The sequence below is a fragment of the Spermophilus citellus genome (genome assembly GCF_964194105.1).
Source record: "Spermophilus citellus genome assembly, chromosome: 11".
Classification (NCBI taxonomy): Eukaryota; Metazoa; Chordata; class Mammalia; order Rodentia; family Sciuridae; genus Spermophilus; species Spermophilus citellus.
Window position 1 is genome coordinate 116055922 of NC_138192.1, and position 27217 is coordinate 116083138.

Below are 27217 nucleotides of genomic sequence, written 5' to 3' on the forward strand. Positions count from 1 at the left end.
CAGGAAGTGTGAATCAGGCGGTATAGTGATACCAGATTTCAAACTATATTACAGAGCAATAGTGACAAAAACAGCATGGTACTGGTACCAAAACAGGCGGGTGGACCAATGGTATAGAATAGAGGACACAGAGACTAATCCACAAAGTTACAACTATCTTATATTTGATAAAGGGGCTAAAAGCATGCAATGGAGGAAGGATAGCATCTTCAACAAATGGTGTTGGGAAAACTGGAAATCCATATGCAACAAAATGAAACTGAATCCCTTTCTCTCGCCATGCACAAAAGTTAACTCAAAATGGATCAAGGAGCTTGATATCAAATCAGAGACTCTGCGTCTGATAGAAGAAAAAGTTGGCTCCGATCTACATATTGTGGGGTCGGGCTCCAAATTCCTTAATAGGATACCCATAGCACAAGATTTAATAACAAGAATCAACAAATGGGACTTACTTAAACTAAAAAGTTTTTTCTCAGCAAGAGAAACAATAAGAGAGGTAAATATGGAGCCTACATCCTGGGAACAAATTTTTACTCCTCACACTTCAGATAGAGCCCTAATATCCAGAGTATTCAAAGAACTCAAAAAATTAGACAATAAGATAACAAATAACCCAATCAACAAATGGGCCAAGGACCTGAACAGACACTTCTCAGAGGAGGATATACAATCAATCAACAAGTACATGAAAAAATGCTCACCATCTCTGGCAGTCAGAGAAATGCAAATCAAAACCACCCTAAGATACCATCTCACTCCAGTAAGATTGGCAGCCACTATGAAGTCAAACAACAACAAGTGCTGGCGAGGATGTGGAGAAAAGGGTACACTTGTACATTGCTGGTGGGACTGCAAATTGGTGCGGCCAATTTGGAAAGCAGTTTGGAGATTCCTGGGAAAGCTGGGAATGGAACCACCATTTGACCCTGCTATTGCCCTTCTTGGACTATTCCCTGAAGACCTTAAAAGAGCATGCTACAGGGATACTGCCACATCGATGTTCATAGCAGCACAATTCACCATAGCTAGACTGTGGAACCAACCCAGATGCCCTTCAATAGATGAATGGATAAAAAAAAATGTGGCATCTGTACACAATGGAATACTATGCAGCACTAAAAAATGACAAAATCATAGAATTTGCAGGGAAATGGATGGCACTAGAGCAGATTATGCTTAGTGAAGCTAGCCAATCCCTAAAAAACAAATACCAAATGTCTTCTTTGATATAATGAGAGCAACTATGAACAGAGCAGGGAGGAAGAGCAGGAAGAAAAGATTAACATTAAACAGAGACATGAGATGGGAGGGAAAGGGAGAGAAAAGGGAAATTGCATGGAAATGAAGGGAGACCCTCATTGCTATACAAAATTACATATAAGAGGTTGTGAGGGGAATGGGAAAATAAACAAGGAGAGAAATGAATTACAGTAGATGGGGTAGAGAGAGAAGATGGTAGGGGAGGGGAGGGGGGATAGTTAGGGGATAGGAAAGGTAGCAGAATACAACAATTACTAATAGGGCATTATGTAAAATTGTGGATGTGTAACCGACGTGATTCTGCAATCTGCATTTGGGGTAAAATTGGGGGTTCATAACCCACTTCAATCTAATGTATGAAATATGATATGTCAAGAGCTTTGTAATGTTGTGAACAACCAATTAAAAAAAGGATTTATTACTAATTTCCTCCCAATGCTCTTCAAAATAGCAATCTTATAAAAAACAAGGACAGTCAATATGAGTTTAAATATTGTGAAAATTCAATAAAATATCATAGCCTATATGGAAACTTGGAGATTAAAAAAAGAATATTGAATAAAACAACAGAAATCAGGAAAAAAAGAAAAAGAAAAGTTAATTGCAAAGCTGGTTGTTGAGGCAGGAAATTTCTCAAATTGTTAAATATATTTAAAAGTCATATACTTTTGCTAGGTGTGATAGTACACACCCATAGTCCAGCCTCTTAGAAGGCTGAAAGAGGAGGATTGCTTGAACCCAGGAGTTTGAGATCAGCGTGGACAACAGTGAGCAGAAAACAAAAACCATACACTTCTTTAACAAACTCTGCAACTCAGTTTGCCCATGGATTAATCCAGATTAGATTGAGTATGTAGAGTTTTCATGTGTGATTTGTACTATCATCCTGTTTGCAAATATTCGACTTCTTAAGATCTCTCCTTTGACTAGATAGGTCTGTAGCTGATGATGGAAGGAGCTGAATGTAGAATTTGTCATCTCTACTCTCTAGACTCTCCCTTCCTGGGTTCTCATTTTCAAGCCTGCCCCTCCCAGTTTCTCACATCTGAAACAGGCATCAACCTTGACCACTCCCATTCCCTCCTCTGCTCTCATCCCAGCCCTACCGCAGAGTCTCTTCATGGTTCCTTTTACCCAGCCCAGTGTCTGAGTAAGTTTTCAGTAAGAGCTTGTTGGATTATGATTATTCCAAAGTCCAATTTTAAATGTTTAATATTTGGGATTTTAACCTGCAAAATTAAGAGGTAACAATATTAAACTTAGGAGCATAATACCCAAATTAATTATGATATCCACCTGGTCACAACATTTTTTTTTAAATGCAGCTCAAAAGGCAGACTGCTTCCCCCCCTCCACCCCTACCCCCTCCAGCTTCATGCATTAAGAAGGGAACACCCACGCTGAGCTCATTTGCTATCTCCTGGCTGTCTCAGGTATTTGCTGAGAACTTTCAGTTGATTTCAGAGGGGTGAAGTTTTTTGCTTTTTTATTTGTTTATTTGTTTCTTTTGTGGTATTGTGGCTGAACCCTGGGCCTTATATGTCTCACATATATGCCTCACATCTGCTAGGTAAGCACTCTACCACTGGACTACATCCCAAGTACAATTTTGAGGTGTTATTTTGCTTGTTTGTTTGTCTTTTTAAGAAGAAACAGCTTTAAAAAAAATACCTTAATTGAATTAATTTATTTATTTTTATGTGGTACTAAGAATCAAACTCGGTGCCTGACACGTTTTAGGCAAGTGCTCTACCACTGAGCTACAATCCCAGTCCAAGAAACAGCTTTGATTCATTTATTTCTTTATTCTCTATTTAATATAGATCTACAGGATCCTACCCTGTCTCCACTGTTATGGTAGACCCTTGGGCCATGTGAAGCTAGCAAGCCTATCTCCTGTCCTCAGGCAGCTCACAGTCCAGGGCATGTGGAGCTGGAGGGGGTAGAGCAGCTAGCAATGCAAAGCAGCAGACACACTGGCTCACCAGAGTTGTGCAAAGTCTGTGGAAATCAACCCTGTCTCCAGCAATATTGTAGTGGAGGATAGGGTGTCTTATTTTATTATTGATTGGTTTTTGTTTTGTTTTTTTTGCATTGCTGGGAATTGAACCCAGAGCCTTATGCATGCTAGGCAAGTGTTCTGCTGAATTACTCCCAGGTTTTTATTTTAATTGCTAATATCTTCCCTAGCCCTGTGAGAAGGCATGGACATTTGAGTTCACTGCCTCCTCGGAGCTACAAAATGAGGAAATCATGTTTGTGAAGGACTTTGTAGGACTCCCCAGAACCCTCTGATTTCAGCCAGACTGACACAAGCCTGTGTTCTGGCCCCTCTTGCCAAGCTTCAGCCTCTACCGCCCACAGCAAGACTGCAGTTGCATTAACTGTGTTGTACTTGGTTGGGTGCTGAAACCGATATTGAGAAATAGTAGTTTTTAAATCCTTCTAAGTCTCAAATACAGATATTACTGACATTGTTTATTACATAGTACAGTGAATTCTGAAGGGGAACCCTTGGGGAAGATTTATGACTCTACTTAATATACAATAATAGTCTGATAAGCAGAGTTTTCTGTCTTTTAATAAAACAAGCACGAGTTATTGGACTTTTTGCATTTGGAGCTGGCAGGGTTAGTGCCAGGTTGTGGAATGGCTTTTTCCTTTTCCTTTCTTTTTCCTATTTTTCTTATCTGGGAGTTCATCTATCACTTGAAATTCTTTGAACAAAGAGGGATTCCTGCATTTTGCTCCTGGCCTGTGAGCAGTCTGTCCTGGTCTCTATCCTCAGATGTCCTGGGGCTGGGACTACTCCGGCTCCTCCAACCTCGGAGAGCTGAAGCTCTTGCTGGAAGAAGCGGTCATGCTGCGACGCCTCAAGTCTGACGTCCTTTCCCAGCTGCCAGCCAAACAGCGCAAGACGGTGGTGGTCTCCCCAGGACGGATGAGTGCCAGAGCCAGAGCCACCCTGGATGCTGCAGCCATGGAAATGACCCAGGGCCAGACTGTGAGTGTGGGGCTGGTGAAGGATGTGGAAACAGACATGTCCACGGGGGTTCCTTTTTGTAAAATGTTCTGTGCACATGACCCTGAGTTCTCTGAACTTGCCTTTCCAGCACCTTTTCCACTTCCCTGGGCAGGAAGAGCCAGCCAGTTTATTTCTCAGCCTATCTGATCTGTTTTGAAAATCTCTTATTAATTTGTGGTTTTATATTTGTGTGGATCGCTGCTAACCTGTGGTCATACAAATAACTCTAGGGCAGTGGCAGAATGGCTTTTTCCTTTTCCTTTCTTTTTCTTATATGGGGTTCATCTATCACTTGAAGTTCCTTGAGCAAAGAGGGATCTCTGCCTTTTGCTCCTGTCCTGTGAGCAGTCTAACCTGGTCTCTATCCCCAGATGTCCTGGGGCTGGGACTACTTGGGCTTTTCCAACCTCGGAGAGCTGAAGGTGATATAAAAAATTTTGAATACCTTAAAGAAAATTGAAATTCACTCTTATTGTATTTTGAGAATGCCTTGATATTGTAACAGTTGTTAGAAAATTTGTCCTACATGTGTTTGATACATGTTAACCCTCTAGCTCTTCCCTTTGGTTTGTGTTAGAATAACAAATGGACATTTATATAACAAAACAGAGTTTTCAAACCCTCTGAACCTGTATATGTGTGTGTGTGTGTGTGTGTGTGTGTGTGTGTGTGTGTGTGTGTGTGGTGGGAGGTACTAGGGATTGAACAGAGGACCTTGCACATACTGGCAAGTGTTCTACCATTGAACTACATTCACAGCCCTTCTTAAATTTTATTTCAAGACAAGATCTGATCAAATTACCCAGACTGGGCTTGAACTTGTGATTCCTCTGCCTCAGCCTCCCAGGTAGCTAGCTAGGATACAGGAGTGTGCTACCACACTGGCTAAGCCTTTAAACCTTTTGAATCCTACTTAGATATAGCTATTTATGGTAGGCAGGAAGCAGGCATCCCCATTTTTCAGAGAAGGAAAACAGGCTCACAGAGATTGCAGTTTGCCTGGGGTCTCATGGCTGTTCCATGGCAGCAGCAAGGCTAGAACTGGCTTTTACCCCAGTGATTTAGGGCTCTTCCCACTGTGCCGTTCTATCTTTTCAATATACTTTTTTCTTTCTTTCTTTTTTTTTTTAAAGAGAGGATTTTTTAATATTTATTTTTTAGTTTTTCGGTGGACACAACATCTTTATTTTATTTGTATGTGGTGCTGAGGATCGAACCCAGCACCGCGCGCATGCCAGGCAAGCGCGCTACCGCTTGAGCTACATCCCCAGCCCTCAATATACTTTTATTTTGTCTTCAGTGTTACACTCTACTACGTGCTATGAATTTATCTATACTACTTTCATTTTTGTCCTCTTCGGATAAAACTTTGTAGTTTTCATTGGCAAGAAAGTAACAATAATTTATAATTTTTGACATAATCACAAAGCATTACTTGGGTTTGATATTGCTCCATATGAAGAAACTTAGATACAAATGAGATCTCAGCCTTCTGGGATATTACAAAGTAAATTAGAATGACAGCAGATAAAATGTGCAATGTTTTTACTGTTATTTTATCTGGTGGTGAGCAAAGATAACTGGTAACTTTTAAGAAATAGGATAGTATAGAAGATGCACTGGTAAATTGTTACACTATTTAATTTATGTTGTGTTACATATGATAATCCGGATGGTCCCAAGGAAATGAGCAAGCATAATATCTTTGCTGTGAAGTTTTCAAAGTTCAGAAGTACTGATGTGGACATACAGAACTGTGTTCTCAAATTACACTTCAGTATAATCCCAGCAGCTCGGGAGGCTGAGGCAGGAGGATCACGAGTTCAAAGCCAGCTCAGCAACAAGGTGGTAAGCAACTCAGTGAGATCCTGTCTCTAAAATATAAAATAGGGCTGGGGATGTGGCTCAGTGGTTGAGTGCCTTTGAGTTTGATCTCTGGTACCCCCTGAAAAAATTACATTTCAGTAGAAATAGGTGCTCTCTTGCTAAAATCAATCTTGATAGTCCTTTTCTGGTTGAGATAAAAATTCAGTGAATGAGAGCTGGGAATGTAGGTCAGTAGTAGAGTGCTTGCCTGGTATGCATGAAGCCCAGGATTCAATCCCTAACCCTGCAAAACAAAGAAAAAAACAAGAAAAATGTAATAAGTGGTTTTTTTCTCATTTTTTCCCTTATATAATAATAATAATTATTATTTTTTTCCTACTTTATCACTGAGCTACATCCCCAGTTCTTTTTATTTTTTATTTTGAGACAGTCTTGCTAAGTTGATTAGGGCCTCCCTAAGTTGTCCAGGCTGGCCTCAAATTTGCAATCCTTCTGCCTCAGACTCCAGAGTCACTGGGATTATAGGCATGTGCTGCCACACCCAGCTCTCACAGTAAATATATTCATGGGGAAAAAATTCAGGAATGAACTCTTTTAAATGCAAAGATCTGAATATTTGGGCTGGGACTGTGGCTCAGTGGTAGAGCACTTGCCTAGCATGTGTGAGGCACTGGGTTTGGTTCTCAGCACTGCATATAAACAAATAAAAAATAAAGGTCCATCAACAACTGAAAAACATTTGAAAAAAAACTTTTTTTTTTTTCAGATGCAGCCTGAAAGTTTAATATTAGAGTTTATTGGTGATATGAAATTAAGTTAATCCATGAAAATGAAGAATGTTGGATGTTTTACAGCTTCTGGTCCCTTAAATTTAGGGGGATGTTTTAATATTTTTGTATCTAGGAAGGGGAGCCACAACCTGCCTTGGTGCTGGGAAGAACATAAGAACAGAGCCAGTTACTCAGGGTCCTGCCAATTGTGTGATTGTCATCTTTGTCTTAAAAACTCCCTGGAGTCTTAACTTTGTTTTGTAGATTATGAAAATAAAGCCCAAATTAGAGTGTAATGTTTTAAGACTCCAGCTGAGAAAGAGCCCAGAGCTCTTCTCAATCCAGCACTTGAGAATTGCAGTCTGCTTCCCTGGAGTCTTAGACAAATTGCCTATGTCTGAAAGATAAAAATTGAGTTGGTGCACATTACCTTCAGTGTATTACTGAAATTAGATACTAAATTCTTTTTGATAGTAAGTCCTTGAAATCTTGGTGCTCTTTTGTGCTCTTTAATGTAAATTCATTTTTGTAATAGATCTGAGTAGAAAGTGAACTTGGTGTGCTTTCTGCTTTGGACCATCAAAACCTTTCTACTACTAAAGCCACTGACATGGTGCAGTTGTAAGCCATGAATCCAAGCAGGAGCATCGCCCTTCCTTCAGAAACCAGAGCCAGCATTGGCTAGGGTTGGACTAGATGACCACAGACATCCCTTCCAAACCCTGGCCAGCTGTGAAATCCCAAACAAGTTCAAAGAGTTAAAATGGGTAATGGTGTTTTCTTGATTGGGTCAAGCCTCTGTCCTCTACTGAGTACCCCACACACTGGTTCTTGTCGCTACTTTTTTAGCCCTATTTCCCTGCAGTTTTGCTTTTGGTGTGGGTTCCGCTGAGCCCTGCTGAACAGCCTGTCAGGAGTTAATTTTTTGTTCTTCACACTTTTCCATCTGGAGGAGGACATTAAAAAAAAAAAAAAATGCTTCAAGTCACAGAAGCCAAGTTGAAGTTGCCAATTTATAAAATATAATGTTATAATGAAAGCCTTTTCTCATTTTTCAGCTGAAATAATAGATATTACTTCACAAGCTGAGGAAAGCTGACTGTAATCATTCTTAATTCTTAGTCTAAAGCCATTTTTTGAGCAGCAAGTCCAGAAGCAGAAAAATAGAGCAAGTCAATGCAGACTTCCTGGTGACAATATCTGTTCACCCTTGTCATTTGGCAATCCATTCAAATTTCCAACACAGAAAAATAATTTGAGAACTCCAGTGGATCTAATTTAATAAAAGTCTAGGAGGCAGAAACAAAGAATTCAGATTATTTAAAATATTCTGGCCTGTAACCAGTGATTACAGGTGATTTTTTTTTTATAAGCTAAAGCTATTGATTTCTCCCACATTTAAAATGCAGTAGGATAGGGCTGAGAATGTCACTCAGTGGTCAAGCACTTACACAGTTTTTAGTAGTGGTGTGACAAGATCACTCAACATTTTGCTTCAATTCCCTTCATCTCTGCAGATGGGGACAATAGTACCTTCCTCATAGCAATGTTGATTATTAAATGAGTTAATGCACTTATATATCTTGGAACACTGACTGGCCCATAATAAGTAGTGCATAAATGTTAGTTATTGTTTTATTGCTGTACCGTAAAAAATCTTTTTTTATCACATAATTTTAGCATTTGGATATTTTTCTATAATATGTATACTTTGTTTAAAATACATTCATATATACCTATATATAAGTAGTCACAGAATATATTTGTGTATACCTATAAATAAACCAAATATATATGATACATTATTTATGTAATAAGTAATATATATACATAAACATATACATATGTACATAAACATATACATATGTACATATACATATATACATATACATATGTTGACACCAATTCATATCTTCATACATGTACTTTGGATAATGATATATGTATATGTACATATACATATATGTATGTGTATATGTACATATACATATGCATATGTATATATACATATATGTATATATATTCACATACATATATGTATATGTATTTTAAAAGCAGATTCAGATCATACAAACACCCATCAAGTGGGAAGAAAAACAAGTTACAAAGCTGCCCGGAAGACTTTTCCATATTGTTAAGTGTTCTTTTTAAAACAGTTTTGTTTTTATTGTTGTTTTGTTTCATTTGTGTGTGTGTGTGTGTGTGTGTGTGTGTGTGTGTGTAATACTTTTGATTAAAACCAGGGGCACTCTACAACTGAGCTACATCCCCAGCCCTTTTTATTTAATTAATTTATTTAATTTTTTATTGATTTTAAAAAAATTATAGCGGAATGCATTACAATTCATATTACACATATATAGCGCAATTTTACATATCTCTGGTTGTATATAAAATATGTTGACACCAATTCATATCTTCATACATGTACTTTGGATAATGATATCACATTCCACCGTCCTTGCTAGTCCCCTGCCCCCTCCCTTTCCCTCCCACCCCTCTTCCCTATCTAGAATTATCTATTCCTGCCATGCTCCCCCTCCCTACCCCACTATGAGTCAGCCTCCTTATATCAGAGAAAACATTTGGCATTTTTTTTTTGGATTGGCTAACTTCACTTAGCATTATCTTCTCCAAACCATCCTTTTACCTGCAAATGCCATGATTTATTCTTTTATTGCTGAATAAAATTCCATTGTGTATATATGCACATTTTTTTTATCCATTCATCCACTGAAGGGCATCTAGGTTGGCTCCACAGTTTAGCTATTGTGAATTGTGCTGTTATAAACATTGATATGGCTGTCTCCCTGTAGTATGCTGTTTTTAAGTCCTTTGGGAATAGATCGAGGAGAGGGATAGCTGGGTCAAATGGTGGTGGTTCCATTCCCAGATTTCCAAGGAATCTCCATACTGCTTTCTACATTATGGGAGCAAATTTTTATACCTCACACATCAGAAAGAGCACTAATCTCTAATGTATATATAAAGAACTGAAAAAGCTATGCACCAAAAAAACAAATAACCCAATCAACAAATGGGCTAAGGACCTGAACAGACACTTCTCAGAAGAGGATATACAATCAATCAACAAATATATGAAAAAAATGTTCATCACTCTAGCAATTAGAGAAATGCAAATCAAAACTACTGTAAGACATCATCTCACTCCAGTCAGAATGGCAGCTATTATGAAGACACACAACAGTAAGTATTGGTGAGGATGTGGGGAAAAGGTACACTCATACATTGCTGGTGGGACTGCAAATTGTGTAGCCAATATGGAAAGCAGTATGGAGATTCCTTTTTTTATTTTTTTTTTTATTCTTTAAGACAGTCTGGCAAAGCTGCCCAGGCTGGCATTAAACTTGCAATTTTCATCTTGTGGCCTTAACCTCCCAAGTCACTGAGATTATAGGCATGCACCATCCCATGTCAGCTAAAATATAGTATTTAAAGACTGTATTGTGTTTTCTCAGATAGCAATACTATAGTTTTGTCAATTGTTTTAGTTGGACCTTTAAGTTATTTTCAGTCACTCTTTTTTTTTTTTTAAGTGAGAGTGAGAGAGAGAGAGAGAGTTTTAATATATTTTTTTTAAATTTTTTGGCGGACACAACATCTTTGTTTGTATGTGGTGCTGATCGAACCCGGGCCGCACGCATGCCAGGCGAGCGTGCTACCGCTTGAGCCACATCCCCAGCCCTCAGTCACTCTTTTGAATAGTACTTCACTAAATAGGACCACAGCACTGCCTTACCAATGGTGGAGGAGCATTGCTGGGAGGTCAGAGTGATCGTAGCTGAGTGTCTCCAGCGTTAGCATTCTTTATATATATGGAACTCTTTGGTGGGATTAATTTAGGTACAAACCATAGAGAACATGGTTTCTTCTCCCAGGTAGTGAAGTCCCTTCTTTAGGAGGCAGGCTGAAAACACATGAGTATTGGTTTTGAAATGATATTAGAACAGTCAAAGCAAGATGAAGTGATTTCAGTAAGTCTTGGACAGAGGTGAGCCTGGTCAGTGGGGCACAGACACCATTTGACAGAAGAAAACAAGCTGGGCAAACCCATACATAAGTTGTCACTGAACTACAGGAAATAGATGTGAGTGGCCACAGCCACATCTTAGTGGATCCCATGAGTCTGATGCGTGTGGTGAAGCCCCACCTGAAATGCCTTTCAGAAGATCTTTTATGTTCTTTGTCTGCCGCAGTCCACGCACACTCCCCAACCGCCACCCACGCGCGGCCCCCAGGAACACCACCCACCAACCAGAGTACCCGGGAACTCTCCCGGAACCCCACCGGGCTGTGCACCCTATTTATTACCAGACAGTAAAGGTCTAATATACAATTGAATCAATCCAGCATCATCTTAATGGCTCACCTCTCAACCATTACTTTTTTTTTTTTTAAAGAGAGAGAGAATTTTTTTTTAATATTTATTTTTTTTAGTTTTCGGCGGATACAACATCTTTGTTTGTATGTGGTGCTGAGGATCGAATCCTGGCCACACTCATGCCAGGCGAGCGCGCTACTGCTTGAGCCACATCCCCAGCCCTCAACCATTACTTCTGGCAAAATGCCAGGGGCCATTCGACTCGGCTGTGGCTCTCAACACTTGTCTAATTAGATTTCTCCAGCAGTTCTCAGAGAAAGACAGGGTAGGTGTAACGCTGATTCTGCCTGAGCCCAGGCAGTTTCTATGACTTGGCCAAGAGGAAGCAGTCAGTGTCAGAGTCTGGGGTCTCTGACTCCATTGACTGGTGTTGAGTGTTGGTAAAGCTGAGTAGCAGTAGTTGGTCAGCTTATCCCAGAGCCCCAAGAGTGGTCTTCAAGCTCTCAACCTTTCTTTCAACAGAAACAGCAGCAGAAAGAAGCCCTCATTGTCTTCTTCAACAGAACAGCTGAAGCTAAAATCCCATTTGTCATGTAAGTTGTCATCATGTGTCAACCTATCCTTTTCTTTCTCCCTTTTGTCTATAAAAATTAAAATGATTATTATTTTAGTGTGCCAGGATAGTTTTATGGCTAAGAAGTGATCAAAGATTAGAATTATAACTGCTTTGGAAACAAGTTTTATCCCCTGTGGCCTCATCACCCACAGCATTAGTCACCCTGTAACTTGAGCCTCAGCAGGCTGTGCTTGGGTCCCCAAAAGAGCCTGTCTTGACCCAAGTAGGCTGAGGCTACTCAAAGGGAAGGTGGACTTGACACACATGTAAAAAGGAAGAGTTTTTCTTTTGCTAGGAGAACTGTGATCACTTGCTTTTAGGAGAACAATTAGAGGGAGAAGCTGCCTTTGGGGATATTCTGGTCTTCACCAAAGACATTAGGCTTCAGCCATTATTTGGAGGGGGGGGAAGACAAAGGTTAAAGTTTGTTCAAAAGATTTGAGCCAGTGCGGTGGTGCATGCCTATAATCCCAGCAGCTCAGGAGGCTGAGGCAGGAGGATCACGAGTTCAAAGCCAGCCACAGCAAAAGCAAGGTGCTAAGCAACTCCATGAAACCCTCTCTCTAAATAAAATAGAAAATAGGGCTGGGAATGTGGCTTAGTGGTTGAGTGCCCCTGGATTCAATCCCCATTACTCAAAAAAGAAAAAAAAAAAAAAGATACGGGTGAGTGGTCATTGACACACTTAGTTCCCTTTCTGCCTAAACTAAAGCTGAAGTAATAATTTCTTTTCTTAGAATTATTACTGACTTTTAAAAAAAAAATCTCAATTGTTCAAATTTCACTATGGGTAACTTGAGGCAATTCTAATGATGTGCACTTTGCCTGGTTTAATCCCTCCCTCCCTCCCTTTGGCAGCATAATGGCCAAGTGATTAAATTACAATGAAAATGGATTTTGTGTGGGTCAACTGGTGCAAGAGTGGCTATGGGGACTGAGATGGCTGGATAAATTGAGAAACACCCCCCTGCCCCACATTCCCATTCAGCCCCCAGACCCCCTGGCCTGCAGACCTCCTCCTTGCCCTTAACCATGGGGGCAGTCCCTGCCTCACTGAGAGCTGGATGTCCCACAGGAAGCCTGCTGACTGTCTCTCCTTCTCCCCTGGGCACTGCTCTTTTCATTTATGATGCTGTTATAGGACTCATGAACTCCAGGTGTGGTTTTTATGGCCTGGAAGCATCTCTCTCAGAAACTAATCTGAATTTCCCCCCACCAAGCCATTTCTCATGTGCTTCTGAGTAACAGAGGGCAAGGGGTGAGTTCTTTGCCTGGCTCCCTCGCCCGTGACCTACAAAATTCAGAGTCTGCAGTGCCTCTCTCTTGAGGTACCTCGCCCACAGCCACCCCACTCCCTGAGAATTTAAGTTGAGCCATTTTACCACTTCACCTTTTACTTTGGTCATACCATGTACATACTTTTTCAAAAATCCTGTGATAAATTGTACAATATTTTATAGTTTACAAACCATTTTACCTCTATTAACTTATTTCATATTTATAGTATTCCTGTGAAATTGGTGGAATAAGTCATGCTTGGTGGTGCATGCCTGTTATCCCAGCATCTCAAGAGGCTGAGGCAAGAGGATTGCAAGTTCAAAGCCAGCTTCAGCAAAAGCAAGGCACTAAGCAACTCAGTGATTCCCTGTCTCTAAATAAAATACAAAATAAGGCTGGGAATGTGGCTCAATGGATGAGTGCCCCTGAGTTCAATCCCTGGTACTTAAAAATAAATAAATAAAAAGAGAGAAAGGAACTGGTAGAATAATTCACATTTTAAAATGCAGAGTATATCTCCTATAAGTCATTGGGACACCAAGTCACACATTTATTTGGTTAGTGGAAATTAGATTGTAAATCTTTTTTAAAAACCTCAGTTTCCTCTGTTGTCTGTTTTCAGTTTAATGGGAATCTTTAGTATAACAGACTAGGTTGTGGTCAGCAGATATTTCCAGACTGGTAACCGAGGGACTTGTAGCAAGAGCAATAAGCATGTCAGATGTGGAGGGAGAGAGGCATTAGGAAAATTAGGGCCAGAGGTTTTTATGGGTTCACCAAGTTGATTTCATGGCCCTGTGACTCTTGGTGCTATAACAATAAACTTTTTTACTTATATCATGGCAAATTTTATGTCTCTGAAAATAATTAAAGTAGATTTGGTTTGTTATCAGTTAAGGAAATTGAACTCCAACCTTGGTCCTTCTTAATATTATTTGAAAATAATTCTTAGGTGTTTGGAGGCAGTCGTACCCTTCCATACCTGCTTGTAATTGGAAGCTGCTGGGATTTGCCCTTCCTTAAGGAAGGCCCTGGACATGCTCTTGTCTGGAGACCTCAGGCAGGGCAAGTGTTCTTGTGGCTGTGGGAACTTATTTTCCCAGAGCCATGAGCACTGGTCCCTTGTGCTGACTTTCCTTTTCTTTGGGTTATGAACCCTCTGGATGCTGATCCCAGGGGAAGCCTAGAGAGGATCTGATGGCTAGGAGGCTTCCCACCATACAGCTCCCCAGGAGCAGCAGGCTTTCTTTAAGCCCATGCTTAAAAATAAGTAGGATGTTAACTAAAAACACAGTGGATGGGGGAAAAGTAAATTAAAAGGAAGACAAGCAGGTGGTGTCCTCTCCATCGTATTTCTTTGCCTTGGAAAATAATTCAGTCATCATTGTGGCCTCTGTCATCTGAGATGCAAATGGCAGAGAGCTGGAGACTTCTTTTTGTCTTCCTTAATTGTTTATAATTGTATAATGTTTAAACACACGAGGGTACAAAGTAATATACAACACCTATGTATCTACCACCCAGACTTAATAAATGAAAAGTTTTACTGCATTTCAAGGGGGTTTTGTTTTGATGGGGGGGGGGTGGTATGTGTGAGAGAAAGAGAGAAAGTGTATGTGTTTTGTTTGTATTTTATTTTATTTTTTATTTTTTGGTACCAGGGATTGAACCCAGGAAAGGCTACTTATATTTCAGTACTGAGTATTGCTACTTATATCTCAGTACTGAGCTTCCAGAAACTTATGTACTATCAAGAATCCCTGAACTCACTATCTAGGTATTTCACATTTATTTTATACACTTCAATTTGTATAGAAAATAGGTTATCATGAAAGTAACAGCTTTCATGATAATTAACGTGAAAACAGTTAATTATCTTCCATGGCCCCTGTTTAGTAAGAATGTTTTAGTAACATGCCAGAGACCCATGAAGCATAGGAATACTTCAATTTATTTTTGTATGTGAGATGGATAAAAGTATAGAGCTTTTCCTGCACATGGCAGAAGATGGCTTCAGTGCAACTGCTCATTTTACTTCTGTTCATATGACCTGGTATGAGGGAGATGGGCAGAGGTCACCTCTCAAACAAGGGAGTAGGTGAGCTGGGGAAGGCAAGTACCTTGAAAATACCTGCTGTCGATATGGTCTCTTTAATTAATCTCACTAGAATCTGTGTTTACTATGTTTAATCTGTTTTCTTGTCATTATCAAATGCAGTGAATACATCCTGGACCTCCTGGAAAGTGGAAGAGAGAAGTTTCTAGTATTTGCACACCACAAGGTGGTTTTGGATGCTATCACTAAGGAACTTGAGAAAAAGGTAAGCTCCTTTTGAAATTCAGCAAAAAGAATTTATGTGTCAAGTTGTTCTGAGAAGGCTTAGTTCAGGTCTAAGCAAACAAGTGAGGTGATGGTTTCCAGGAACATTGCCGAAACATTCTGAAGAAGAGTTCTTAGTCGTAGGATCACAGTGGCGTCAGAATACTTCCCCAGCTTTGTCACTTTTAATTTACTCTGTGCTCTAAACCATCTTGCTTTAGGATCACCCCAGTGACTCTTCCTTTATTCCTCACACAGAACTACGGAGCTGACGAGGACAAAAATAATTCCTTTGAGACAAGTATTATATGAATGTCCTTTTTTCTTTCCTTTGCCTCCTCATTACTAAGTGCTTTTATTAATCACACACAGCAGTATGTGCATTTCAGTATGGAGTTTTATAACTCTCATGAAAGTGAACAAAAAAGATATCTGGAGGGATTTCTAAGGATGTTACACATTGTGCCGAGTGAGGTGGTGCACGCCTGTAATCCCAGTGGCTCCAGAGGCTGAGGCAGGAAGATTGCAAGTTCAAAGCTAGCCTCAGCAACTTAGCCAGGCCCTGTCTCAAAATAAAAAATAAAAAACAGGCTCATTGGTTAAAAACCCCTGGGTTCAGTCCCCAGTGCCAAAAACCAAAAAATATATAAAATAAAAATTTAAAAACAAACACATATTATTTTTACTTCCTTTTCACTTTTGGTTAAGTTTAGGACCATAAACTTCTTTTTGTCTTTCTTCATTGTTTATAACTGTAGAACGTTTAACACACGAGGGTACATAGTAATATACAACACCTATGTATTTACCATCCAGACTTAATAAATGAAAAGTTTTACTGCATTTCAAGGGGGTTTTGTTTTGATTTGGGTGGGTTTGTATGTGTGAGAGAAAGAAAGTGTATGTGTTTTGCTTGTATTTTATTTGTTTTGGTACCAGGGAATGAACCCAGGGGCGCTACCACTAAGCCACATCCCAAGCCCTCCTTTAAAATGTGTGTGTATGTGTGTGTGTGTATGTGTGTATGTATATATGTGTATATATATGTGTGTGTGCGTGTGTATATGTGTGTGTGTGTGTGTGTGTGTGTGTTGTAAATGGACATGATATCTTTATTTATTGTATCTATTTATTTTTATGTGGTGCTGAGGATTGAACTCAGTGCCTCACATGTGCTAAGCAAGTATTCTACCACTGAGCTACAACCCCAAACCCACAAGCACTTTTTATTTTTTATTTTGAGACAGTATCTTGCTAAGTGGTTTAGCCTTCAGCTTTTGGAGCTGCTCAGATTACAGGCATGTGCCACTGTGCCCAGCAGCCCTTTTTACTTTTTACTCTGAGACAGAGTCTTACTAAATTGCCCATGCAAATAAAGTGAAACATTTAGGACCCTCTATTCTGAGTCCATTCCTCTTCCTTCCTCCCCGAGATGATTTCACTATTCTGAAATTAGCGTAGACTCTTCCCCTTCATATTGGTATACTTTACTCTGAAAGTTTGTATCCTTAAAGAATAGTTCCCTTTTGTGTATGTTTTTAAATTGGCATAAATGGTAGCATAGTGTAAGTGTCCTAGAGTTCGCAGTTTGCTCTTTTGCTAGACATTGTTTTTGAGATTTTCCCCCACTTGTGACATATGGTTCCTACACTTTAGCTGCTGAGTAGCATCTCCTGGGATGACTGCATAGCAGTTTTCCTGTCCTCCCGCTGAGGGACATATTTATGATTTTTGCTTGCTATTATCTGAGTATTTATATACATATGTGTGTGTATATGCATATATATATATATATATATATATACACACACACACACAAATATATATACATATATACATATGTATGTTTATGTGCATATATATGTATACACATATGTATGTATGTATGTATAGACATATATATACACAAATATATATATATTTGTATCTGTATATTTTTGTTGCCTTCTGTATGTTCGACATGATCTTGCATGGTCATTGGGTAGGTTCATGTTCAGTTTTACTAGATATCATTGTTGTCCAGGGTAGTTTCTCAGATTTATTTATTCACTTATTTTATTTATTTATTTTTGGTACTGAGGATCAAACCAAGGGATGCTTTACCTCAGGCTATATCCCCAGGCCATTTTATTTATTTTTTTTATTTTGAGACAGATTTCTGGTATGATTTTTGCATATGAAATGGTGCAGAAAGCAGGCCAGTAAGATTCAAAGCTATAACCCTGGGGTTAAAACTAGAGCCATGGGTGTTCTCAAGAAACCCAAGACAATTAATTAGAAAACTTACATGTGAAAACTTATTTATTTTTATTATATTAGAAAACTTATTAGTTTATTAATATACTATATTAGTTTATTGTATTAGTTTTATTATATTAGAAGGCATAAGAGCTTTGTAGGGTTCTTGGATTCCAAATAAATATACTAAAACAATTTTTTAAACTATATCTAATTAATAAATGTAATGGGGAGAAGGAAAGTTCACAATAACAAAAAATAATGCCTATTAATCTTACCCCAAAATTATAGAAACTGATGGAGACTTGGAAAGACTTGTGCCAGGCTCCTCTATAGAAAGTTAAAAAGTATAAAAATGCCAGTCCTTCCCAAATTAATATGTAAGTTTAATTTATTTCTAACAAAATTACAACTGGATTTGTTTAAAGGAGGCATCTTGTTACTATGTACTGAAGTACATCTCAAAAAACAATCAGGAGAGAGAACTAAGGAAGCCTTGAAAAAGGAGAGCAGTGTTGGAAGACTTGTCCCTCCAGATATATAAAATCTCTTTTAAGATACTAGCACCAGCAATTAAAACTGAGTCATGCAGGTCCAGGAACTGGTGGCCAGGTGGGTGGAATAGTATAGAGAGTTGTATAAATGGAAAGTAAACATATAATCAAGGATCATTACAAATCAAGTTTAATTTACTTGACACATAAAGTTTGAGTATTTGGCTGGGTAGTTGAGGAGGGAAGAAGACTTAAATGAAACTTACCTTAGTATTTACCATAGTGAATTGAAATGAATCAAAGATCCTTATTAAAACCCGAAGTATAGAAGTAGTTACAGATGAACATGTGACTAATCATGGGGTGGGGATAAAGTTGCAAAGGAAAATTTGTCTAAATTTACCCAGAAATACAAATTCATTCTGTTACACACATAGCAGTGTTATAAGTTATTTTGTACATTTGGCATATTTGGTAAGGCAATTTGAAAAAAAATTAATATAAGGAAATAAGCTAAGGAGACTAATAGCAACTATATGACAAACAAATAATGACAGTTACATGGCTCTCAGTAGGAATAGAAAGTATATGACTAGAAAAAAAGTACATGACTCCAGATTAGTTTATAGTTTTTAGACTTTTTTAAAATGTGGAATTATTGAGTATGTACTCTTTTTTTTTGAGGGGGGTCTGGTTTCTTTTCCTTAGTTTATTTTGGGATTCATCCTTGTTTATCCCTATTTAGTGCTGAATCCTATTGTGTAGATATCCCACAGGGATTTTTGTTTTCTTTTGTTTTTTGTTTCAACTCATTAACCTGTTGATGGACAACTGCCAACCACTCCTTTTTAGGGAAATTTAGAAACTCTCTGTATTTGTAAAAATAGAAGAATGGCTAAATTGTGCTATTGTCACATAATGAAATATAGCCATTAAAAATAAGACTTTAGAAAACTTTAAGTAGTTTACTTCATTTACAGTATGTTTATTGGGAAAAAAAATAGTATGGTAATACACATTGAGAAAAAAGGACAAAAAAAAACAGGTTAGTAAGATTACTAATAACTCTGTTTTCTTACATTGTTTATCATTTGAAACAAATAAATGTTCCTTAAAACAAATGCAGAACTAAATATGCAGTTACATACACCCCAGCAATTGACCCCTGGGCTTTACATGAAGAAATGAAAACTGTGGTTGCACAAAAACCTGTATACAGATGTTTCTAGCCACTTTAAGTGTGGTAGCTCCACATTGGACCTGCCCAGATGTCCTTCAGTAGGGGAGATTTTGAACTATGGTACATAGGTACCATGGATTACTTCTCTGCAATAACAAGGAACAAGCTACCAATGTAGGCAGCAGGTTGGCTGAATCTCCAGAGAACAATGCTGAGTCAACAAAGTCCATCCCAAAAAGTAACACATTCTGGTTACATTTCTGTAACAGTCATTAAATGAAATGTTTTAGAAATGCAGGATGGATTAGTGTCTGCCAGAAGTGAAGGATGGGGAAAGAGAGGAGAGGTGAGCATGATTCTAAAATAGCCACAAAAGGATCCTTATGATGTTGGAACCATTCCATATCTTGACTGTGGAGGTAAATACATGAAAACCTACCAAAGTGACAAAACTGTAGAAAAATACACACACACACACACACACACACACACACACACACACCATGGGAAACCCGAAGACCAGCAGACTGCATCCAAGTCAGAATCCTGGTTATGACATGTTCCATAGTTTTACAAAGTGTTACCACGTCATGGAGCCTGGCACAGAGGATCCTGTATTCTCTCTTACAATGTTGTGTGAATATACAGATTTTAATTTTAAAAAAGCAAAACCCTGAAAGCAGAGGGCTGAACAGCAGTGCAGCTTGGCCCTTGGGGCCCTGATTGGGTGTGGCTGATATGGCCACAGTCAGGTGCTGTTGCAGCCTACCTCAGTTTCCCCCCTCTTCCGCACAGCAAGTGCCACACATCCGCATCGATGGCTCCACTCCCTCAGCAGACCGAGAGGACCTGTGCCAGCAGTTTCAGCTGTCCGAGAGGCACGCAGTGGCAGTGCTGTCCATCACTGCTGCCAACATGGGCCTCACCTTCTCTTCCGCTGACCTGGTGGTGTTTGCCGAGCTCTTTTGGAACCCAGGGGTAAGGAATAGTAGACTGGACCGCCCCTGGGCATGCTGGTGGCGGGGGCAGTGAGGGAGCCGGTGTCAGTTGGGAGACGTGGTTTCTGCGGGCATTCCCCAGTGCCACTGTCTTTCTTTCTGTTTCCACTTGCCCTCCTAATCATGTTTAGACTCTCACAGGTCGGTTCTCACTCCTTGTTAAGCCAGCACATCTGTTGGCTAATTTTTAGGTCTTCACAGCTAACTGGATTATCGAGTCCATTTTATCAATGAAAAAACCTGAGTGGAGGTGGAGGGGCCCAAGCAGCAAGCCAGGACCCATTGCTGTACATCCAGGGGGCATGTATGGTGGCAGGAGCAGCCCAGGCCTCTGGCCTTCCACCCAGGCCTCTTTTATTAACTGTAGCTGTGAGCTACTATAGCCAAGGGGGCTTAATAGTAATAGTCCTGGTGCTCCCTGAACACCACCATGTATCCCTGGTCACACTAATCAAGGGACTGCTGTGGCAACAGATATATCATTTGTTTGAACTCATAAAATTTCCTCCTATGCTTCAGAAAAAAGGTTATTTCCCCTCTGAAATTTTGATATGGTATGGTTTCACTGGCCACACCTTAGCAACTTAGTGGACTTTGAGATTGAAGCTATTCATAACAAAAACAGTGCTCTTGATTGTAGTTATTTATTATGGAACTTACTATTATATGAAGACACTACACCACCCTCTATTCATGTATGAATGTGATGTTTCTACCTTTTTCTTTTCTTTTTTCTGCTTGTCGTTGGGAATTGAACCCAGATCTCACACATGGTAGGCAAGCACTCTGCCACTAAGCCACATCCCCAGCCCCTGTTTTTAGGAATTAGAATGTGACTTTTCATTTCACAGAGACAAGAAGTGGAAATGTGCCAGGCTTCTGTCATTTGCCCATCTGCACCCAGCCTGTCAGCGGAGTCTCTGTGAGCTCTCCACTCACAGCACCTAGTGCAGTGCTCACCACCAGAAAGCCACTCCCAGATGTACTGCTGCAGCTTCTAGGTCCAACCAGGGTTGTGTTTAGTTCTTTTGTTAGAGGGCAAGTTGTCTACAGTTCTAAGAGACTGTGAAATGCCTTGAGGAGGAAGGGGTGAGGTGGGGCTCAGGAACAAGAGGCCTACTGCATGGTGGGCTGGACTGTGTCAGGCCTTCACCTAGCTGCCTTGATCCCTGTGCATGCAGGTGCTGATCCAGGCTGAGGACCGGGTGCATCGCATCGGGCAGACCAACTCTGTGGGCATTCACTACCTGGTGGCAAAAGGCACTGCAGATGACTACCTCTGGTATACCTGGCTGGGTGACTAGATTTGGAGCTGAGCAAGGATGGATACAGGATATGCTTTCTTTGCTTTTTAAGTGCTTCTGTTCTTGCTGAGGGCTTTGAGAATCCACAAAGAAGATTCGTTAGCAATGACTCCAACTTTCATCTGGACCACTTTTGACCTCTGTCACTAACATTCTCGGGGTTTCGCAGGACATTGGAGGAAATCTTGTAGTAATAAAGGGAGCTGACTCCTTCCTCACTGGCCTGAGTCCTGGAGAGGAACTGATTAGGAATTGATAATGATGAAACAGATGGGATTTGGTTTATAAAACACTCTGTTCCCAGCCATGAGGGATTGTTAGGACAGGAGACAGCCTCCTTTCCTCTTTTGTAATATATGGCTTGATAGGCCACATCTTACTGTTTGCTGGACACGGAGAAGAGGGGCTCACCGTGGATCATTTATTTAGTGATTTTGCTGGGTCACATTTTCAACTATAGAGGTTTGTGTCTACTGCCTAAGCAAAAATTCCCACCATGCTTTTTCCCAATCCCATTTTTCCCTTCCTAGTGTTAAGTTTTTTGATTATCTCATTAGTTTCCACTAGGGTCTCAAGTTTTGCAGGATATGGGGGCCACTTCAATGGATTTTTTAATTGGGCAGCTCACAACCTCACCAGGTTCAAAATTTTCTTGTAACTAGGCAACGTTTATTTCCTGCACATCTTCCATTAAAAAAGAATTTTGACCCCGAAACTAAGAAACCCCAAATTGGAGAGGTTTTTTTTTTACCACTGAGAGGGGGCAAATATTTCAGATGTGAAACAGTTAACACAAGGTAGTCCCACCAGAACCAGGAGGGTTGTTCTGAGTAGGTTGTGTTCACTGCAGCTTGTTTCTCCCCCACAGGCCCATGATTCAAGAGAAGATTAAAGTTCTGGGAGAAGCTGGGCTTTCTGAAACCAGTTTCTCAGAAATGACAGAAGCCACTGATTACATCTACAAGGTAAATGCAGCCATGGCTCCTTGTCTCTAGGGCAGAGGGAGGCATTAAGCTGTCTGCCGGGCCCATGGGTCCTGAATGGAAAGGTGTGATTCACTCCTGGGGACCTTCCCCAGCCCAGAGCTGAAAAGGATGGGCCTGTAGTCCATGTATGCATTCTACTAGATGCTTCTCACATGCCCTCAGATTCTTAAAAACCAAGGCTGCCAAATGATGCCTCTTCCATCAGGCCATTCAAAATTAATGGAAAACTCCCCGTGGTAATTGTCCTAGTGGTGTGAGAGGTACATACCACTCAGCAGGACTACTGCCCAGTTTTTCCCAAGCACAGAATAGGAAGTGTTTAAAATAGAGCACTGCTTCAAAGAACATTTTCCCCTCTGTCATTCCATTTTATTGTCAGTATCTCCCCATTTTATTGTGGGTAAACTGAGACATGGCAGAGAATAGGACTTGCACAAAGTCACAGGGCCGTAGAATCAGCCCAAGATACAAATATGCTCAACTTAGCCCAGCATTCCTTCTGTGACATCAGCCCCTCATAACAGAGTGTAAAGAGGCCAGTGAACATCCTTCCATGACTCGGTGTGCCTTGTCAGAGGCTTCATGGCCTTTGGAGAGGACAGTGCTGGGCTCACCTCATCTGCCCTGGCTGCACACTCCAGCCTGGTTGCTGCCATTGCCTCTTGCTCCCCCATTTCAGTGAAACACCAGGGAGCAAGAGACTCAGAGATTCCCTAAGTCTGACTTGCCTTCAGAAGCTCAGGTGGCTGCTTAAGAAGATATCTACTCAGGAGGTGCTGCTCCTGGACTGGGGCTTGTGGATGAATAACAGGACAGTTTGGGTCAAGTCTGAGCCTCATGCAGGCAGGTGCCTGCCTCCTTACAATTGCTGATCGAGCATCAGATGAGTTTAAGCCAAGTGCACACCTATAAGCCCAGCTACTTAGGAGACGGATACAGAAGGAGCACAAGTTTGAGGCCAGCATGGGCAATTTGGTGAGACCTATCTCAAGATAAAAAATAAAAGAGGCTGGAGATATAGCTTCGTGGGTAAGGAACTTCTGGGTTCAGTCCCCAGCACCCCCAAACAAATTAAAAAGTTGAATTAAATAAACAAAATCTTATAGGTGACTCTAAGACTTAAGAGTCTGAGAATTTGATTATTCACTTACATTTACTCAACAAATAGATCTTTTTTTCCTAAAGTAATTATTGGGACAAATATGACTCAGGTCATATTTAATTTAAATGTTAACTGTAAATAATTCTTTTAGGCAATGGCAGTAAAGGCAATTTTAAGACAACCTTATTATTAAGCTCTCAAAAGAACTTGAATTCAGTTGGAGTGGTGAATATACTTATAGAACCTAGGTTATTATCTGCCCTTGGAAAAGAAAGAACACTAGTTCTAAAGTATCCTCATTTGAAGTCATTTTTCTCATTCTTGTCTTTCCATCAGTTACCCTGAGTTGGCTAAGATTTATACCTAAGTATAAGTGCAAGATAATGCAAATGAGACGTATCAGCATTTATTTTTATTACTAACTTTATAAACTTATTTTCTTAAGATAGAAATGAAAATTTTATTAAATAGGAAAATAAAATGTTGCCACCTTTTTAGGAGACAAAAGCAAAAGAGGTTATAGATGTCTCCGGAAGATAGGCTTCCTTTTGAGAGGGGAAATGTAATATTAATCTGATCTTGAAATTGCTTCCAATTAATTATGCATGCTCCAAGCTAGCACATAGTGTTGCCATCATAATTCAATGTGCTTCAAAAGGTATTTCTACTGAGAAGGGGCCATCTCACAGGGCAGCACTTCCTTGACAATGCACCCCTTCAGAAAGAAGCTGAGGAGTACATCCTTCAGGAAGGCATGAGGAATGTGTTTAGATTGACCTTAATGGTCTTTAATATCACTCACCCCCTGCTCCAAGAGGCTGGGATTCTGAAAGGCAGGAGATATGGGGTATAGTTAATGGAATAATCTAGAGTTCTTACATGACATGTTCCCTTAATCAGATTTCAAGGAACTTCATTTTATCAAAGTGGAGGGATTCTGTAAAGGAAGAGTGAGGAACCAGGCACAGTGGTACTCACCTATAATCCCAGCCACTCCTGGATAAATATAGTGTAAAAGAAGTTTTTTTTATAAAAGCAGGCTGAGTCTGGAGGATCACAGGTTTGAGGCCAGTGTGGGCAGTTTAGTAAGACCCTATCTCAAAGTAAGAAACAAAATTAGCTGGGGGTGTAGTACCCCTGGATTCAATTCCCAGTGCCACCAAAAGGCAAAAAATAATTTAAAAAGAACTGCAAAGCTAGGGAACCAATTTTAAACTTGATAAGGTAAAGAAGACACAATGATATGACAGAGGAAATCTTGCTAAAGGGTGGCCTGAAGGGATATCAAGCTGGCAGGAACCTGGGGCTGATGGAGTTGGGAAGAAGCCTGAGGCAGAAGTTGAGCTCTGGTAACTTGGTACTCTGCAAGTGCTAAGTGACGAGTGACGTGGTCTAAGTCAAAAGAGTGACTTGAGAGAACAGGAGAGAAACTTGTATGAGCTAAGGACTCAGGATACCCTGTGGTTTCAAGTAGAGGCTCAATGAGAATGTTGGTCGACTTTCAAAGATAGGCTGTAGGAGTAAGCTGAGAGAGAATTTTAATTCTAAATAGTTTAATTTTATGGATGTCAGTGGAGATGTTAAATGCACCTCTGGATTGGAAATGGTCAGGGTTGGAAATTTAGACTTGGGAGAGATCAGCAGGGGTGATGGTGAGCCTGTCATGTGTCATGTTGTCACTGTTGGGTCTAGTTTTAATACTGCGCCATTGCCAATAATGGATAGAAGCATTTGGTGAACATCTTGATCATTTGTAGCTTTAAGGCCATCAGAAGTAGGGACAGGTATCCCTGAAAATGAGGCATAATCCATGGCTGAACACACAGAATTACAGTTTAACTAACCCTTCAGTTTAGAAAGGCTTTGCAGGTAATGAGATCCTGGGAGCTATTTCGATACTGAAAAACTAATGTGGGAAGTTAAAAGGGAGAAAACATACCAAGATAAATTATAGTGTAAAAGCAGCTTCTTTGTGTTTCTTTTTATTTCTAATCTAATGAGCACAGAGACAGTAAGATGTCAGGAAGCAGGAAGCAACATTAGTGGTAGTTTGTTGAAATGGTCTCTACTGGTTACTATGTATCTCCGTGATGGATTAAAATATGCCATCTCTCACCTTAGAGCTCTCTCACCAGCCACAGTGGAGGAGGGTCAGTGTTGGAGCCTAGGAAATGGGTTCTTCCTCTTATCTTTTCTTTTCTATCTCTGATGAAGGACCCAACGCAGAAGACGATCTATGACCTATTCCAGAAGTCCTTTGAGAAGGATGAAAGTGACAAAGAGCTGCTGGAGGCAGCAGAGACCTTTGACCCAGGAGACACAGATGAAAGCGCCTTGACTGCCAGTCCGCCAAAGAAGAGTAAATTTGAATTTTTTGATAACTGGGACAGCTTCACCTCTCCCTTTTAAGAGGGACCCAAAAAAGTACTAGGAATCGTGAATTCATAAAAATAAACTGTTATTTTGTCAATAAAACCTGTGTTTCTCTTGTCATCAGCAGTGCCTGTGTCTCTCCAAGACCAGAGGGACACCAGCATTTCCATTCCTGTTAGTAGGTGGGGAATTGCTTTGGAGCTTAATTAATCTTAGTTCTTCCAGCTTGGAAAAGGAGACAAAAAATGACTTGTAACAGTGGTGATTCATATTCTTTTAAGTAATGCTCCCTACATAACCCAACATCTAGATCTTAAAATTTTAATGACTATAAATATTTACAGAATACCTAATATGTGCCACGTACTATCCTAGGTGTTGGTGATAACTTGCTGAACAAGAGAAAAAATATGTGCCTTAGGAGAGCTTATTTAATGGGAGAAGCAATAGTATAAGTTCTCTTTTCTAATAAAATTCCATTTATGACCACTGAAATTTGTTTAATTTTCATGTGTCACAGATTATTCTTTTGATTTTTTAAAAAACCATTTTAGGGTGGGGGATATAGCTCAGTTGGTAGAGTGCTTGCTTTGCAAGCACAAGGCCCTGAGTTCGATACCTAGCACCAAAAAAAAAAAAAAAAAAAAAAAAAACAACAAAAAAAAAACACATTTTAAATATGAAATACATTCTTAGCTCTCTGGCATTATAGAAGCAGGCTGGGGGCTGAACATTGCACATTGACCATAGTTTGCCAGCTCTGGTTTAAAGCAACATCATCCAATAGCAGTATAATGCAAGCCACATAATATGGCTTTAATTTTTCTAATAGAACATTTAAAAAGTAAAAAAGGATAAAATTAATAATATAATTAACCCAATATATTCAATATACTATTAATGCTATTATTTCAACATAGATAATTTTAAAAAATTTTTTGGTGATGCTGAGGATTGAACCCAGGGCTTCACACATGCTAGGCAAGTGCTATACTACTGAACTATATTCCCAGCCCTTAAAAAAGAATTTTATTTAGGTACTAGGAGTTGAACCAAGGGGTACTATATCCCAGCCCTTTTTATTTTTTATTTTGAGATGGG

General features: G+C 39.8%; 1 protein-coding gene across 2 annotated transcripts in view; it reads left to right on the plus strand.

Annotated features, from left to right (window-relative positions):
• The window catches only part of SMARCAL1 (SNF2 related chromatin remodeling annealing helicase 1), a 61787-nt gene extending 35188 nt beyond the window's left edge, over window positions 1-26599 (plus strand). For both annotated transcript variants that reach the window (XM_081260944.1, XM_081260945.1), the window contains exons 12-18: window positions 4052-4267; window positions 11750-11820; window positions 15340-15442; window positions 20149-20331; window positions 21533-21633; window positions 22524-22620; window positions 25958-26599. In XM_081260944.1, coding sequence (XP_081117070.1) covers window positions 4052-4267; window positions 11750-11820; window positions 15340-15442; window positions 20149-20331; window positions 21533-21633; window positions 22524-22620; window positions 25958-26152 — 966 coding nt within the window. In that variant the 3' untranslated portion in view covers window positions 26153-26599. The remainder of the gene's footprint in view (window positions 1-4051; window positions 4268-11749; window positions 11821-15339; window positions 15443-20148; window positions 20332-21532; window positions 21634-22523; window positions 22621-25957) is intronic.
• The last annotated feature ends 618 nt before the right edge of the window (window positions 26600-27217 follow it).